Below are 17,772 nucleotides of genomic sequence, written 5' to 3'. Positions count from 1 at the left end.
TATAAAAAAATTGAAAGAATATGGCACCACAACAAACCTACCAAGACAGGGCCGTCCATCAAAACTCACGGCCCAAGCAAGGAGGGCATTAATCAGAGAGGCAACAAAGAGACCAAAGATAACCCTGAAGGAGCTGCAAAGCTCCACAGCTGAGATTGTAGTATCTGTACATAGGAAGAAGGTACTCTGGTCAGATGAGACTAAAATTGAGCTTTTTGGCCATCAAAGAAAACGCTATGTCTGGCGCAAACCCAACACCTCTCATCACCCCGAGAACACCATCCCCACAGTGAAGCATGGTGGTGGCAGCATCATGCTGTGGGGATGTTTTTCATTGGTAGGGACTGGGAAACTGGTCAGAATTTAAGGAATGATGGATGGCGCTAAATACAGGGAATTTATTGAGGGAAACATGTTTCAGTCTTCCAGAGATTTGAGACTGGGACGGAGGTTCACCTTCCAGCAGGACAATGACCGTAAGCATACTGCTAAAGCAACACTCGAGTGGTTTAAGGGGAAACATTTAAATGTCTTGGAATGGCCTAGTCAAAGCCCAGACCTCAATCCAATTGAGAATCTGTGGTATGACTTAAAGATTGCAGTACACCAGCAGAACCCATCCAACTTGAAGGAGCTGGAGCAGTTTTGCCTTGAAGAATGGGCAAAAATCCCAGTGGCTAGATGTGCCAAGCTTCTCGAGACATACCCCAAGAGAATTGCAGCTGTAATTGCTGCAAAAGGTGGCTCTACACAGGGGGGGGGGGGTGAATAGTTATGCATGCTCAAGTTTTGTTTCACACAAAAATAATATTTTGCATCTTCAAAGTGGTAGGCATGTTGTGTAAATCAAATGATACAAACCCCCCAAAAATCCATTTTAATTCCAGACTGGTTTTCATCAAGCTGTCCGCTCAAGAGGAAGCTCCTTACTGTACCAGTGCCTGTAATCTGGTTCAGGTTATTAAATCAACCTACCAGGGTGTTTACAAACACTACAGGAACAAGATCATCCATATGTATCAATCACATTTTTACTAATACTGTAGAACTTTGTTCTAAAGATGTATCCGTACCCATTGGATGCAGTGATCACAATATAGTGACTATATCCAGGAAAGCCAGTTCCAACAGCTGGGCCTAAAATAGTGTAAGAGATCATACGAAAGATTTTGCTGGGACTCATATGTGGATGATGTAAAAAAAATATTTGTTGGTCTGATGTGATTAATAAGGAGCATCCAGATGCTGCACTTGATTAATTTATGAAATTGCTTCTTCCAATTATTGATAAACATGCACCTGTTAGGAAACTGACTGTTAGAAATGTTAAGGCTCCATGGCTTGATGAGGAATTGAAAATCTATATGGTTGAAAGAGTTGGGGCAAAAGGATTGGCTAATAAGTATGGCTGCACATCTGACTGGTTGACTTACTGCAAATTGAGAAATAATGTGACTAAATTCAACAAAAAGAAGAAGAAACTGTATTATGAAGCCAAGATCAATGATATAAAGAATGATGGAAAAAAACTTCAGTACTTCAAATGAAATTATGGGCAGAAAGACAAATTCAACTCCATCATTCATCGAATCAGATGGCTTATTCATCACAAAACCATTTGATGTTGGCAATTATTTTAATGATTACTACATTGACAAAGTGGGCAAACTTAGGCAGGAAATGCCAACAATGAACAGTGAGCCATCGTATTCATGCATAAAAAACTAATAATGAAAGAAAAGCATAGCAAGTTAGAATTTTGTAAAGTTAGTGTGGGAGAGGTGGAAAAATTATTGTTATCGATCAATAATGACAAACCTCCTGGCATTGACAACTTAGATGGAAAGCTACTGAGGATGGTAGCTGACTCTATAGCCACTCCTATCTGTCATATCTTTAATCTGAGCCTAGAGGAAAGTATTTGTCCTCAGGCCTGGATGGAAGCCAAAGTAATTCCGCTCCCCAAGAGTGGTAAAGCGGCCTTTACTGGTTCTAACAGCAGACCTATAAGCTTGCAAACTGTTGAAAAAAATGGTGTTTGACTAAATACAATGTTATTTCTCTGTACACAAATTAACAACAGACTTTCAGCATGCTTATAGAGAAGGCCACTCAACATGTACAGCACTGACGCAAATGACTGATGATTGGTTGAATTAAATTGATAATAAGAAGATTGTGGGAGCTGTACTGTTAGATTTCAGTGTAGCCTTTGATATTATTGACCATAACCTGTTGTTGAAAAAACGTACAGTTGAAGTCGGAAGTTTACATACACTTAGGTTGGAGTCATTAAACCTTGTTTTTCAACCACTCCACAAATGTCTTGTTAACAAACTATAGTTTTGGCAAGTCGGTTAGGACATCTACTTTGTGCATGACAAGTAATTTTTCCAACAATAGTTTACAGACAGATTATTTCACTTATAATTCACTGTATCACAATTCCAGTGGGTCAGAAGTTTACATACACTAAGTTGACTGTGCCTTTAAAGAGCTTGGAAAATTCCAGAAAATGATGTCATGGCTTTAGAAGCTTCTGATCATTTCAGTCAATTTGAGGTGTACCTGTGGATGTATTTCAAGGCCTACCTTCAAACTCAGTGCCTCTTTGCTTGACATCATGGGAAAATCAGCCAAGACCTCAGAAAAAAAATTGTAGACCTCCACAAGTGTGGTTCATCCTTGGGAGCAATTTCCAAACTATCTATTAATGTTCTGTATTATGTCATGTTTCATGTGGACCCCAGGAAGAGTAGCTGCTGCTTTTGCAACAGCTAATGGGGATCCTAATAAAATACCAACTGATTGGCTCAAACGCAATGCTGTCATCAAGGCAAAGGGTGGCTACTTTGAAGAATCTCAAATATAAAAAATATATTTTGATTTGTTTAAACTTTTTTGGTTACTACATGATTCCATGTGTTATTTCATAGTTTTGATGTCTTCACTATTGATCTACAATGTAGAAAATTGTACAAATAAAGAAAAACCCTTGAATGAGTAGGCGTGTCCAAACATTTGACTGGTAGAGTATGTTTCATGCATATACATTCAAACAAACACCATCACAAATAGGGTTTCACCATTTATTGAGCATGAAGACAAATAGCAAAGGTGTCTCAGGCAGTATTTCAGGTATCTAAATATAGAGTAATCTACCAATCAATGTATATCAAGTGCCGTGGAGGGCACAATCCTACAATGTAGCAGAGATGACAGCTTTACCATCTATGCAAAAAGCCTGGGCCTCTGAGACTGTAGAACTGTCATCAACACATGCTTCAGTATTACCCCTTCTCTCGAGGAGCATTTGTGAGCCCAGGCCCCATAGGCGTATCGAAAGGATCCCACCCTGGTCACTGATGTAGCTGACCAATGTAGAGAGAGACAAGTGCCTTAGCACAAAGCAATCTAAATCTTGTGTGGTCCAGAGACGAGAACTCTACCATCTATGGCAAAAACCTGGGCACCTGATGGGGACAATATAATTCTCACCATGGCATGTTACAATAGTAAAATAATCTGTCACCTGTTAAACTGATTATACTTTGAATTTAGTCTTTGAGATCTCAAACAAGCACGTACGTGTATCTGTAGTTGGTGTTCTTCAAATCTAAAATGCACTAGACCCACACAAAAAAACAGGCAAATGCATCTTTTTTAGTGGGTTTTGTCTTTGCATTTTAGAATATTTTTTATTCTGTACAGGCTTCCTTCTTTTCACACTGTCATTTCGGTTAGTATTGTGGTGTAACTACAATATTGTTGATCCATCCTCAGTTTTCTCCTATCACAGCCATTAAACTCTGTAACTGTTTTAAAGTCACCATTGGCCTCATGGTGAAATCCCTGAGTGGTTTCCTTCCTCTCCGGCAACTGAGTTAGGAAGGAAGCCTGTATCTTTCTAGTGACTGGGTGTATTGATACACCATCCAAAGTGTAATTAATAACTTCACCATGCTCAAAGGGTTATTCAATTTCTGCTTTTTATATTTTTACCCATCTACCAATAGGTGCCCTTCTTTGCGGGTCATTGGAAAACCTCCCTGTTCTTTGTTTGAAATTCACTGCTCGACTGAGGGACCTTACAGATAATTGTATGTGTGGGGTACAGTACTGAGTGGCGCAGTGGTCTAAGGCACTGCATCGCAGTGCTAACTCTGCCACTAGAGATCCTGGTTCGAATCCAGGCTCTGTCGCAGCCGGCCGCGACCGGGAGACTCATGGGCGGCGCACAATTGGCCCAGCGTCGTCCAGAGTAGGGGAGGGAATGGCCGGCAGGGATGTAGCTCAGTTGATAGAGCATGGCGTTTGCAACGCCAGGGTTGTGGGTTCGATTCCCACGGGGGGGGGCAGTATAAAAAAATATATATATATGTATTCACTAACTGTAAGTCGCTCTGGATAAGAGCGTCTGCTAAATGACTAAAATGTAAAATGTACAGAGATGGGGTAGTCATTCACAAATCATGTTAAACACTATAATTGCACACAGAGTCCATGCAACTTATTAATGAGACTTGTTAAGCACATTTTTACTCCTGAACTTATTTAAGCTTGCCATAACAATGGGGTTGAATACTTATTGACTCAAGACCTTTCAGCCTTTCATTTTTAATTAATTTGTAAACATTTCCAATAACATAATTCTACTTTGACATTATGGGGTATTGTGTGTAGGCCAGTGACACAAAAGCTCAATTTCATCCATTTTAAATTCAGGCTGTAACAACAAAATGTGGAGGTGTGAATAAAGAGGTGTGAATAATATTAAATAACATTTCACAAAAGGAAATACAGTAGCTGCTGCTAACTTATATATCACCCCGACATAATGTTATCTTGACACTGACAACGTTGTTAAGGAACAGAATCTGACCCTGGAATCCACATACTAGTGATAAAGTAAAGACATCTCCATATAAGGATATTGACCACTCCACCTGGGGAAAAATCTCTCCAGTTCCATGAGATGTCTGTATTTTCATTGGTTGGATTGAGATGTAGAAGCCGTAGTGCTCAAATAAAATATATTTCAATCACTTCTATGTCATATGTTATATTATTTGGGACTTTAAAAACGTAAAATTGAGGGGCTCCCGAGCATCGTCCGGGTTAGGAGAGGTTTTGGCCGGGGGGGGCTTTACTTGGCCCATCGCGCTCTAGCGACTCCTTGTGGCGGGCCAGGCGCCTGCAGGCTGACCTCGGTCGTCATGTGAACGGTGTTTCCTCCGACACATTGGTGCGGCTGGCTTCCGGTTTAAGCCGGAGGGTGTTAAGAAGCGTGGTTTGGCGGGTCATATTTCGGAGGACGCATGACTCGACCTTTGCCTCCCGAGCCTGTTGGGGAGTTGCAGCGATGAGACATGATTGAAATTTGGGAGAAAAAGGGTGTAAAATACAATTACAAGAAAAATAAAAAAATGAACTTTGCTATTGCAACCTCTTTGCAATAAGGAATTGAGACCAAAATCTCAAGAGAAGTTTCAAGTGTTTATTACCAAGGATGCCATCAGTTGAGTGCATACATTTAGAAATTTCACAACACATCTTATACTCTTCCTTTCTTTTGTTCACCACCCTCTTGTAGGTGTCACCTTGCCAGCTATAGATTTTATGACCCCAATGTGTTTCCCTTCTCTCCCCTGTGGAATGTCCCTGGTCCTCTCTTTGTTTAGCTAGATGTCAGAATCACAACCCACCCTGTCCCTGGTCCGAGGCAATTTCCTCTTATCTGATTAGGTCAACCTTCCCAAATTAGCATACACACTGTTTCATGGCCTAAACTCCATTAATACTCACAGGATACAAACAAACTACAGTTTAACTTGAAACATGTTACATTTTAAGAGAATCCATCAACTTAAAATCATAATTGTAGTAGAATTTGAATTTCCCTGTGGATTCACAATTATTTAGGGGAAAACATGTATTTGAGCATCTGTAGCAGCCTAGCAGAGCTAGATTATTAGGTTTGCATTAGCGGACACATTTTTCCTGAGATCTGTATTAGGACAGCTGTCATCCCCCACCACAGCGGCTGACTAGCCGTTCAGTCTAGCGGGCTGGGTAGCACAGTTGTCTACGGAGAGCTGAGGGATACGGAATGTGGGATGGAATGCCTGGTGGTGTTGTGTTGGTTTGTGGACACCAGAAAGATGCAAAAACCCAACATTTCTCAGAGGGGTGAGTCCTCCCAGCATGAAAGTCACATGCAGGCAGACAGACAGGCATGCAGACTCACCCAGAAGAGGAAGTTGAATGTGAATAGGAGGTACTTCAGACAGACGGTCCCACATGCTTCCTTCTTCTCGTCGTACGCTGTCGCTGGTGCCCCCATGCTGCAGGAGAAAGAGAGAGGTGGGTTTGTTAACTTTATATCGGCTGGTGACTCTTTTAGGGACAGTTTCCCGGACACAGAATAAGCCTATTTTTGCTATCACAGATCATTCGGGCAATTATTAAATAAAAACTTTATTTGAGGAAGGATGCTTTTGGCATTCATACCACAAACCATTATTGAGAAAATCCCTTTTTAGACCTATACAGGCCTCCTTTAAGGCCTCCTTTAAGGCCCTATGATCCGTGAGCCATACATGGTAGAGTAAAACATATTGGTGTCATAATACTCCTTATAGTGTGCTCTAAAATATGGAGTATGTCTATATTCTGAAGAAAAACAAATTCACATTGATTTATTCAACATAAAAATGATTATTATTAATATCTCAGAAGTACCCTTTTTGATTTAGCTTGTTTTTTTGACATATTGTTTGGACCAATATACTGTAGGGTATAAGTGTACCTAATAAGCCAACCAAAATCTAATTTTAAATATTTCTAACATATACTGGCCTAATTTTGATGAAGGATTAATTTCTCATGTGAAGTTGTGTGACTTTACTTACAAAATGATTTAATAAGACACAAATATTTGATACAAATATGTGGAAAAGTCTGCAATGGGCTTAACGGGTACCCCACGTACCCTTTAAACCCATGAGTGTTCCAAATAAGCCCACCTCTTAAATAATCCATCTGAATTCATTTCCATATGTTCAAAATTTACAGACAGACATTTATGTAAAATGTGATTATATTCTAAAGTTATTAAAATAAACTGATCATTACTATTCATCATGAAAGTAGCACTCATAACAAGGTCCAATCGTATCCACAGAGATCAATGTGGACTTAGGCTTTTGTTCTTGCCATCCAGTACACACCTGATTCAACTAATCAACAAATCATAGATTTCAATCAAGTCATGATTAGTTGAATCAGGTGTGTTATTGCTTGGTTAGAGAAAAAAACTGGATAAGAAGCCATACAAAGACCATAACAGATACAACTTTCAATTAATTAACTGAAAGCTCATTCACTTTTGCTGTACTGCTATTCTTGTTAATTTGTTCAACTTGTCTTCCTAAAGACTATCTGAAGACAGTTCCAAATCTCCCTCTCTACTGTTGTATTACAAATGTACTGTACAAAGGTAAAAACAGAATCAACTGGATGAATGAAGGATAACAATATGAGAATGCCCCCACCCAAAAGTGCACGAGTAGTCGCCCAATAGTCATCTTCTTGTCCCTCATTTGTTTGCATGTTTGTCCACCACTTGTAGGTCTTCTAACCCCGATATCCCTCAAGGCTGATCTTATTCTTCTCTCTCTGCATCAACTACTACCTGTCCACTCGAAATGATATGGGGAAGACTAATTAATCAGACAAACTGATCTGAAATCAGGCTTATATGTGCTTGTGCTCCATGGTGCTACAAAATTCAAAAGGTTAAAAAAAATCCCACATTTTGTAACAATGCGGAGGGCTCCGCATTGACATGACTGGTTGACGGTGGGTGGGGGCGGGAGGTCCTGTATAAACACAAACTCACCTTCTTGACAACTTCCTTAACAACAGCTCTGCACTGCAAGAAGTATGAATGCCCTGACTTCTGCTTAGGCCGTATCACCGTAAATGCAGCATGGCCAAAGCAGATGTCGGATTGACCATGCTGCGCCTTTAACTCAACAGTCAAGTCCAGACCTGCCCTCTCCTCCTCCTCCTGCCAGCCTTCTCTCTCTCCCACACACACAGGCCGTACCAGAGTGTACTAGTCTAAGCCTTCTGTGATACTAATATAAGAGCGTTCTCTACTGTAATTTCACTGCCTTCTCTACACAGCTCATGCACTGACACACACACCATTGCATTAATACAAATGCAAGACAGCCTTCTCTAGCCTACTGTAACACAGCAAGTCAACTTGGCCGGTCAGCCTGGGGAAGAGGTTACATAGCAAGAAACAGCTGTGGAAAGAAGATGTATTTGCATTGTGCTGTACTGAACTGTTTGGAAGGGCTTATTTTCACTATAACACTGATCACAGCAGCATCATGCGTTCACATGCTGCATGATCTGACCATTACCGTCTTATACTATGAGAGTGCATATTTTATTCATGCGACAAATAACATATTTGGATTTATGTTATAAAGGTAATATCTATAACATTATGTCTCTATACAGTGGGGAGAACAAGTATTTGATACACTGCCGATTTTGCAGGTTTTCCTACTTACAAAGCATGTAGAGGTCTGTAATTTTTATCATAGGTACACTTCAACTGTGAGAGACGGAATCTAAAACAAAAATCCAGAAAATCACATTGTATGATTTTTAAGTAATTAATTTGCATTTTATTGCATGACATAAGTATTTGATACATCAGAAAAGCAGAACTTAATATTTGGTACAGAAACCTTTGTTTGCAATTACAGAGATCATACGTTTCCTGTAGGTCTTGACCAGGTTTGCACACACTGCAGCAGGGATTTTGGCCCACTCCTCCATACAGACCTTCTCCAGATCTTTCAGGTTTCAGGGCTGTCGCTGGGCAATACGGACTTTCAGCTCCCTCCAAAGATTTTCTATTGGGTTCAGGTCTGGAGACTTGCTAGGCCACTCCAGGACCTTGAGATGCTTCTTACGGAGCCACTCCTTAGTTGCCCTGGCTGTGTGTTTCGGGTCGTTGTCATGCTGGAAGACCCAGCCACGACCCATCTTCAATGCTCTTACTGAGGGAAGGAGGTTGTTGGACAAGATCTCGCGATACATGGCCCCATCCATCCTCCCCTCAATACGGTGCAGTCGTCCTGTCCCCTTTGCAGAAAAGCATCACCAAAGAATGATGTTTCCACCTCCATGCTTCACGGTTGGGATGGTGTTCTTGGGGTTGTACTCATCCTTCTTCTTCCTCCAAACACGGCGAGTGGAGTTTAGACCAAAAAGCTCTATTTTTGTCTCATCAGACCACATGACCTTCTCCCATTCCTCCTCTGGATCATCCAGATGGTCATTGGCAAACTTCAGACGGGCCTGGGCCTTGCGTGCGCTGCAGGATTTTAATCCATGACGGCGTAGTGTGTTACTAATGGTTTTCTTTGAGACTGTGGTCCCAGCTCTCTTCAGGTCATTGACCAGGTCCTGCCGTGTAGTTCTGGGCTGATCCCTCACCTTCCTCATGATCACTGATGCCCCACAAGGTGAGATCTTGCATGGAGCCCCAGACCGAGGGTGATTGACCGTCATCTTGAACTTCTTCCATTTTCTAATAATTGCGCCTTCTCACCAAGCTGCTTGCCTATTGTCCTGTAGCCCATCCCAGCCTTGTGCAGGTCTACAATTTTATCCCTGATGTCCTTACACAGCTCTCTGGTCTTGGCCATTGTGAAGAGGTTGGAGTCTGTTTGATTGAGTGTGTGGACAGGTGTCTTTTATACAGGTAACGAGTTCAAACAGGTGCAGTTAATACAGGTAATGAGTGGAGAACAGGAGGGCTTCTTAAAGAAAAACTAACAGGTCTGTGAGAGCCGGAATTCTTACTGGTTGGTAGGTGATCAAATACTGATGTCATGCAATAAAATGCAAATTAATTACTTAAAAATCATACAATGTGATTTTCTGGATTTTGGTTTTAGATTCCATCTCTCACAGTTGAAGTGTACCTATGCTAAAAATGACAGACCTCTACATGCTTTGTAAGTAGGAAAACCTGCAAAATCGGCAGTGTATCAAATACTTGTTCTCCCAACTGTATATGAGATCAGAAGTTGGCCTGAACATACATAGTCAACACCCCAATGAGTTACACGCTTAGTCATTGAGTTAATTCGTGTCTGTGGATGCCCTTTCAAGTGGGATGAGGAGTATAAAACCAGTGAGATCATACAGAGTTTATATCCACAGGCAAAAGGAGGACATGGTCACCAAAAAATACCTCAAATAAAAAAACACTCTGATCCAGATAGTATTATTTTTCAACCAGCGTAGGTCACACATGGCCGACAACAATGATGTGGGCATGAGGGCATGAATAGGACTTGCTGACAATAACATCCCTATTATACTCGTGTGTCTCCAAAAACAGGAAATGTTATACGTACAGTAGCCAAAGCTATTTCTTGTAGAATACATTTTCTGGCATCTAATATAGAGAACTCCATATGCAGCAACTCATTAAGTAAGTTCACCATGCTTACATTTGGCATTAGTAAACAATGTAGGTTACTTCATCAATCATTCGTGGTTTTACAGTGTTTGTAGGCCTATATTTGTGTGGGGGTCTGTCTACTGAACCTGCCCTGTGTCTGTTGACCATCTGTTAGGGTGGACCCCTTTAGTGTGTTCCTGTCAATTAAATTCAGACAAACCTTTGACAGGAACTCATCATTGTATTATGTACATAAATGGTGCTGCTGAGTAAAGAAAACTATGTGCACAGGAGGAGCACAATGCGCTAAAGAGGTCAAACTTAAATCCCAAATCTGAGACATACAAAATCATAAAGGCTCTTTCAATAAACAGGGTTCAACACTTTGAAAACACACATGATTGTTCAAATTTTGAACACTGAAATCACCTTTTTCCTTAAAGCTTAATGGAATCGTCTACAGCTCAATACAAGACCGCTGACAACCAGACATACTCCAGACATACCACAGCTGTCTGATATAGGCTCACAACTTACCCCCAATGAGTAATCACTGACTTGTCTCCTGTGCATGACAGATCATTAAAGTATTTGAAGGCCTTGAACCCTTTCAGTTCAGGGCATGTTTAGAACGTGACAGAAGAAACCATCTTCCTTCACATTTGTATACTTTTATATTGGCTATAGGCCTATATGTGTTTAGTCAAACTATTATTAATTAGATTAATGATAATTAAAAAACATCATAATTAATGCATGGGTTTTGGGGTATTTTGCAAACGACTGGCACCATATTTATTGTAGTGTTCAATAGTTTGACAACAATTCCAAACATATTTATTTTGATGGGGGTTGTAGGGAATTCAACTGAAACACCTTATTGAAACTGCTAAAAGGTGAATTCCTCTCGCTCAGTATTTGCCTATGTCAAGCATACCCATATAATGATGCAGTCACCACCATGCTTGAAAATAAGGTGGCAGTTACTCAGTGATGTGTTGTATTTGCCCCAAACATAAGGCTTTTTTTGCAGTATTACTTTAGTGCCTTGTTGCATACAAGATGCAAGTTTTCGAATATTGGTATTCTTCTTTTCACTCTGTCATTTAGGTAATGGTAACATCCCTGAGCAGTTTCATTCCTGACTGCGGCTCAGTTCAGTGGGACGACTGTATATTTGATGTGTCTGGGTGGTTTAATATATAATCCACAGCATAATTATTAACTTGACCATGCTTAAAGAGATATTTAATGTCTGATTCGTTATTGTTATCGATCTACCAATCACTGCCCTTCTTTATGAGGCTTTCGAAAAGCTCCCTGGTCTTTGTAGTTTAATCTGTGCTTGAAATTCAATACTTGATTGAGGGACCTTACAGATGTTGTATGTAGGGGGGACAGAGGAAGAGTTAGTCATAAAAAAATAATGTAAACCCCTATTATTTCACACAGAGTGAGTCCATGTACCTTATGTGATTTATTAAGCCACATTTTACTCCTGAACTAATTTAAGATTGCCTAAACAAAGGGGCTGAATACTTATGCAACGACTATATTTCAGTTATGAATTGTGTATTAATCCCCCCCCCCCCCCCCCCCAAAAAAAAAAAAAAAATATCTTCCACCTTGACATTACAGTATTGTGTGTAGATTGTTGACAAAAAAAATGACAATTATATATATTTTAATCCCACTTTGTAACACAATTAAATGTAAAGCATTATGAATACTTTTGCAAGGCACTGTAATTGACCGTATACAAATGTAAGCAAGATTTTAAATGTTTATGTTTTAGTCAAATATTATATCTGTTTGGGCTTCTTGCGGTCAATTTGCAGCCCTCGAATTATTTGTAATTATGTGCCGGCCCCCTGACCATCTGCTCAAGGAAAAAATCGTGCCGCGGCTTAATCTAGTTGAGTATACCTAATCTCAGCAGCTGACTGCATATCTCCGATTCACAAAGAAAATACAATTGCTGTGTTCCTGTGAGCTAACCTAGCCTACATGCTAGCTAGACAACAATCATTTTCCCGCAGTAAAAGGTTCAAATTGACATTTTAACCCTGCTTGGTATCACTAAACCAATAAATAATTAAATAGGTTGCCTTAGAATCCAAAACGGTACGTTTAAATGAACTTTTCTGTGAATTGCAACATTGTTGCTGTCGAACATGCTAATGTGTTACAAAGTAACAAGCTTGAAGCCGCTGCTCAGTACCTACCTGCGGCTGTGTTGTTACGAGTAGCAAGGCGTTGATGTATCCAAAATAACAGATAGAGATGTTTAAAACTCGTTTTTGGTCGTTTTCATTCCGAACTCTATTTTTCAGGGATTCCTTCAATACACCAAACCAGAGAGGGGGAAGCGCAAAATGCTAAACTAGTGAGTGGCTAGTCTACTGTAGGTCGTGTCGACTCCACCCAATCACTTTGATTTTTTTCTGCCCTGTGGCGCAATAGAACAGTTCTGTTCCTGCTTGCTGCTGGGCAATTCCATGGACATGGATTTGCGCCGAGGCAGATTTTTCACTTAAATGTATGTCAAACAAAAACCATTGGTTTCAAAGTTTAACAAACCATAGGCTACAACTCTATGCACAAGGACTAGTTTTAATAATTTACACTGGAAATGTTACATAAACAACACATTTACTGGAAGAACTGTGTAGATGCAAAATTTGTTTACAGAATTTCAGTCAAATCACCCTCCATTCTGTGTGTCCATGTTTTCTGAAAATGTTGTTAAATATCTGCTTAAGATTCAAGGATGTCTGCAGAAAGAATGGGGTGTCAGCTGGCTATGACATTACATTTTGACTCTATTTTGCTTATTGAACTACAGTTAGTGAACAGGATTTACACCAGGTAACAGAATTGCAGTAACTGAATTTAATCATGGTTCCCTGATTTGTACACAGAAATGCATAATTATGGAATGAACGTCATTCTCTTCATGGTGATGTATCCTAAATAGGTACATAAAGGTATACATATGCAATATCCTCCTTTGCATATTTGGGTATTATTCTGCACACTGGCTATTATTTTAATGAGCTTTGCCCCCAAACCAGACCAAATTTGGTTGGTCTGGTTCGGACCAAATCTGAACCAATCATAGAGGTCTCTGTTTCACAAGTTTGGACATCAAAGTACAGCACAGTAGTGCTCAGTAGAGTACAGTGTGTCTCTTCATAAACATTAACTGGAGTGCTGCTTCCAGTGTGAAGGAAATCACAAGCTTTTGCTCACCTGATATAGAATGCCTCATGGTAAGCTACAGACCCTTTTATCTACCAAGATAGTTCTTCATCATGGCTGTCTACATCCCTCCACAAGCCAACACCACTGACACTCAACAAACTGTATGGGGCCATAAACAAACAAGAAACCGCTCACCCAGAAGCAGCTTTTCTGGTGGGCGGAGACTTTAACGCAGGGAGTCTTATAACCGTTCTAAGTCACTTTTACCGGGATTCATCCGATGGCATTGAGGAGTTTACCACATCAATATCCACTCTGGGCTAAACACTAGAGCTACACTATTGCACTTCACACTGCCCTCTCCCACCTTGACAAGAGGGGAAATAACTATGTGAGAATGCTGTTCATTGACTACCGCTCAGTGTTTAACACCATAGTCCCCTCCAAGCTCATCACCAACCTGGGGACCCTAGGACTGAATATCTCCCTCTGTAACTGGATCCTGGACTTCTTGACTGGCGGACCAGGTGGTGAGTATAGGCAACAGCAACTCCGCCACGCTCACCCTCAATATGGGGGCCCCTCAAGGGTGTGTGCTCAGTCCCCTCCTATACTCCCTATTCAACCACGACTGCGTGGCCACGCACGAGTCCAACACCATCATCAAGTTTGCTGACAACACGACAGTGGTAGGCCTGATCACCGACGGCAATGAGAGACTACAGGGAGGAGGTCAGAGACTTGGCAGTGTGGTTCCATGACAACAACCTCTCCCTCAACGTCAGTGAGACCAAGTAGCTGATCGTGGACTACAGGAGAAAGAGGGGAGAGCACGCCCCCGTCCACATCGATAGGGCTGTAGTTGAGCGGGTCGAGAGCTTCAAGTTTTTTGGCGTCCACATCACTAAGGACTTAACATGGTCCAGTTGTGAAGATGGCTCATCAACTGGCTGCATCAAATCTTGACTGGCTGCATCAAAGCTTGGTATGGTAAATGCACCACCCTTGACCGTAAAGTGCTACAGTGGGTGATGCGGACATCCAGTACATCAATGGGGCCGAGCTCCCTGCCATCCAGGACCTCTATATCAGTCGATGTCAGAGGAAGACCTGAAAAATTGCCAAAGACGCTAGCAACCCAAGCCATAGACTGTTCACTCTGCTACCGTCCGGCGAACAGTACCAGAGCATCGGCTCTCGGACCAACATGCTCAGAGACAGCTTCTGCCCCCAAGCCATAAGACTGTTAAATAGCCATAAGATTGCTAAATACAGTGCATTCGGAAAGTATTAAGACCCCTTGACTTTTTCCACATTTTGTTACGTTACAGCCTTATTCTAAAATGGATTAAATCGTTTTTTTCTACACACAATGCCCCATAATGACAAAGCAAAAACAGGTTTTTAGAATTTTTTGCAAATGTATTACAAATAAAAAACGGAAATATTAAATTTACATAAGTATTCAGACCCTTTACTCAGTACTTTGTTGAAGCTCCTTTGGCAGCGATTACAGCCTTGAGTCTTCTTGGGTATGACGCTACAAGCTTGGCACACCTGTATTTAGGGAGTTTCTCCCTTTCTTCTCTGCAGATCCTCTCAACCTCTGTCAAGTTGGATCGGGAGAGTCGCTGCACAGCTATTTTCTGGTCTCTCCAGAGATGTTAGATCGGGTTCAAGTTCGGGCTCTGGCTGGGCCACTCAAGGACATTCAGAGACTTGTCCCGAAGTCACTCCTGCGTTGTCTTGGCTGTGTGCTTAGGGTCGTTGTCCTGTTGGAAGATGAACCTTCGCCCCAGTCTGAGGTCCTGAGCACTCTGGAGCAGGTGTTCATCAAGGATCTCTCTGTACTTTGCTCCATTCATCTTTCCCTCGATCCTGACTAGTCTCCCAGTACCTGCCACTGAAAAACATCCCCACAGCATGATGCTGCCACCATGCTTCACCGTAGGGATGGTGCCAGGTTTCCTCCAGACATGACGCTTGGCATTCAGGCCAAAGAGTTCAATCTTGGTTTCATCAGACCAGAGAATCTTGTTTCTCATGGTCTGAGAGTCCTTTAGGTGCCTTTTGGCAAACTCCAAGCGGGCTTTCATGTGCCTTTTACTGAAGAGTGGCTTCCGTCTGGCCACTCTACCATAAAGGCCTGATTGGTGGAGTGCTGCAGAGATGGTTGTCCTTCCGGTAGGTTCTTCCATCTCCACAGAGGAATGCTGGAGCTCTGTCAGAGTGACCATCGGGTTCTTGGTCACCTCCCTGACCAAGGCCCTTCTCCCCCGATTGCTCAGTTTGGCCGGGCGGCCAGCTCTAGGAAGAGTCTTGGTGGTTCCAAACTTCTTCCATTTAAGAATGACGGAGGCCACTGTGTTCTTGGGGACCTTCAATGCTGCAGACATTTTTTGGTACCCTTCCCCATATCTGTGCCTCGACACAATCCTGTCTCGGAGCTCTACGGACAATCCTTTCGACCTCGAGGCTTGGTTTTTGCTCTGACATGCACTGTCAACTGTGGGACCTTATATAGACAGGTGTGTGACTTTCCAAATCATGTCCAGTCAATTGAATTTACCACAGGTGGACTTCAATCAACTTGTAGAAACATCTCAAGGATGATCAATGGAAACAGGATGCACCTGAGCTAAATTTCTAGTCTCATACAAAGGGTCTGTCTTTTATTTCTAATAAATTTGCAAACATTTCAAAACACCTGTTTTCCCTTTGTCATTATGGGGTATTGTGTGTAGATTGATGAGGGAAAAAAATTATTTAATCAATTTTAGAATAAGGCTGTAACGTAACAAAATGTGGAAAAAGTCAAGTATTTAATTAATTGTTACTTAAATTATCTGCACTGACCCTATCTTGCACTGACTCTATGACCACTCACAAGACTATACAGTGCCTTCAGAAACTATTCATACCCCTTGACTTTTCCACATTGTTATTGTGTTAAAGCCTGGATTTAAAATTGATTAAATTCAGAGTTTGTGTCACTAATCTACACACAGTACCCCATAATGTCAAAGTGGAATTATGTTTTTAGAAATGTTTACAAATTAATAACAAATGAAAAGCTGAAATGTCTTGAGTCAATAAGTATTCAACCCTTTTGTTATGGAAAGCCTAAATAAGTTCAGGAGTAAAAATGTACTTAACAAGTCACATAATAAGTTGCATGGACTCACTCTGTGTGCAATAATAGTGTTTAACAATTATCTATAAGGTCCCTCAGTCGAGCAGTGAATTTCCAGCACAGATTCAACCGCAAAAGCCAGGGAGGTTTTCCAATGGATCACAAAGAAGGGCACCTATTGGTAGATGGGTAAAAAAACAAGCAGACATTGAATATCCCTTTGAGCATGGTATAGTTATTAATTACACTTTGGATGGTTTATCACACCCAGTCACTACAAAGATACAGGCGCCCTTCCTAACTCAGTTGACGGAGAGGAAGGAAACTGCACAGGGATTTCACCATGAGGCCAATGGTGATTTTAAAACAGTTACAGAGTTTAATGGCTGTGATAGGAGAAAACGGAGAATGGATCAACAACATTGTAGTTACTCCACAATACAAACATAAATGAAAGAGTGAAAAGAAGGATGCATGTACAGAATACAAATATTCCAAAACATGCATCCTGTTTGCAACAAGGCACTAAAGTAATACTGCAAAAAATATTGCAAAGCAATTAACTATTTGTTCTGAATACAAAGTTGGGCAAATCCAATACAACACCACTCTCCATATTTTCAAGCATACTGGTGGCTGCATCATATTATGGGTATGCTTGTAATCGTTAAGGACTGGGGAGTTTTTCAGGATACAAAATAAACGGAATGGAGCTAATCACAGGCAAAATCCTAGAGGAAAACCTGTTCAGTGTGCTTTCCACCAGACACTGGGAGACAAATTCACCTTTCAGCAGGACAATAACCTAAAACACAAGGCCAAATCTACACTGGAGTTGCTTACCAAGAAGACCATGAATGTTCCTGAGTCGCCGAGTTACAGTTTTGACTTAAATCTACTTGAAAATCCATGTCAAGACCTGGAAATGGTTGTCTAG

At 41.1% G+C, this 17,772-nt stretch overlaps 1 protein-coding gene across 1 annotated transcript in view; it reads right to left on the bottom strand.

The window, feature by feature from the left end:
* LOC311111935 (CD151 antigen-like) overlaps positions 1–12,947 on the bottom strand; it is a 57,514-nt gene extending 44,567 nt beyond the window's left edge. Inside the window, exons 1-2 of the mRNA XM_084154860.1 lie at positions 12,724–12,947; positions 6,248–6,344 (exon numbers count right to left, since the gene is read on the bottom strand). Coding sequence (XP_084010986.1) covers positions 6,248–6,343 — 96 coding nt within the window. The 5' untranslated portion in view covers position 6,344; positions 12,724–12,947. The remainder of the gene's footprint in view (positions 1–6,247; positions 6,345–12,723) is intronic.
* Between the last annotated feature and the right edge of the window lie 4,825 nt (positions 12,948–17,772).

Source organism: Coregonus lavaretus (genome assembly GCF_964263955.1).
Source record: "Coregonus lavaretus genome assembly, chromosome: 37".
Classification (NCBI taxonomy): domain Eukaryota; kingdom Metazoa; phylum Chordata; class Actinopteri; order Salmoniformes; family Salmonidae; genus Coregonus; species Coregonus lavaretus.
The sequence above is the reverse complement of the archived record's forward strand: the minus strand, read 5'-3'. Positions and strand labels throughout refer to the sequence as shown.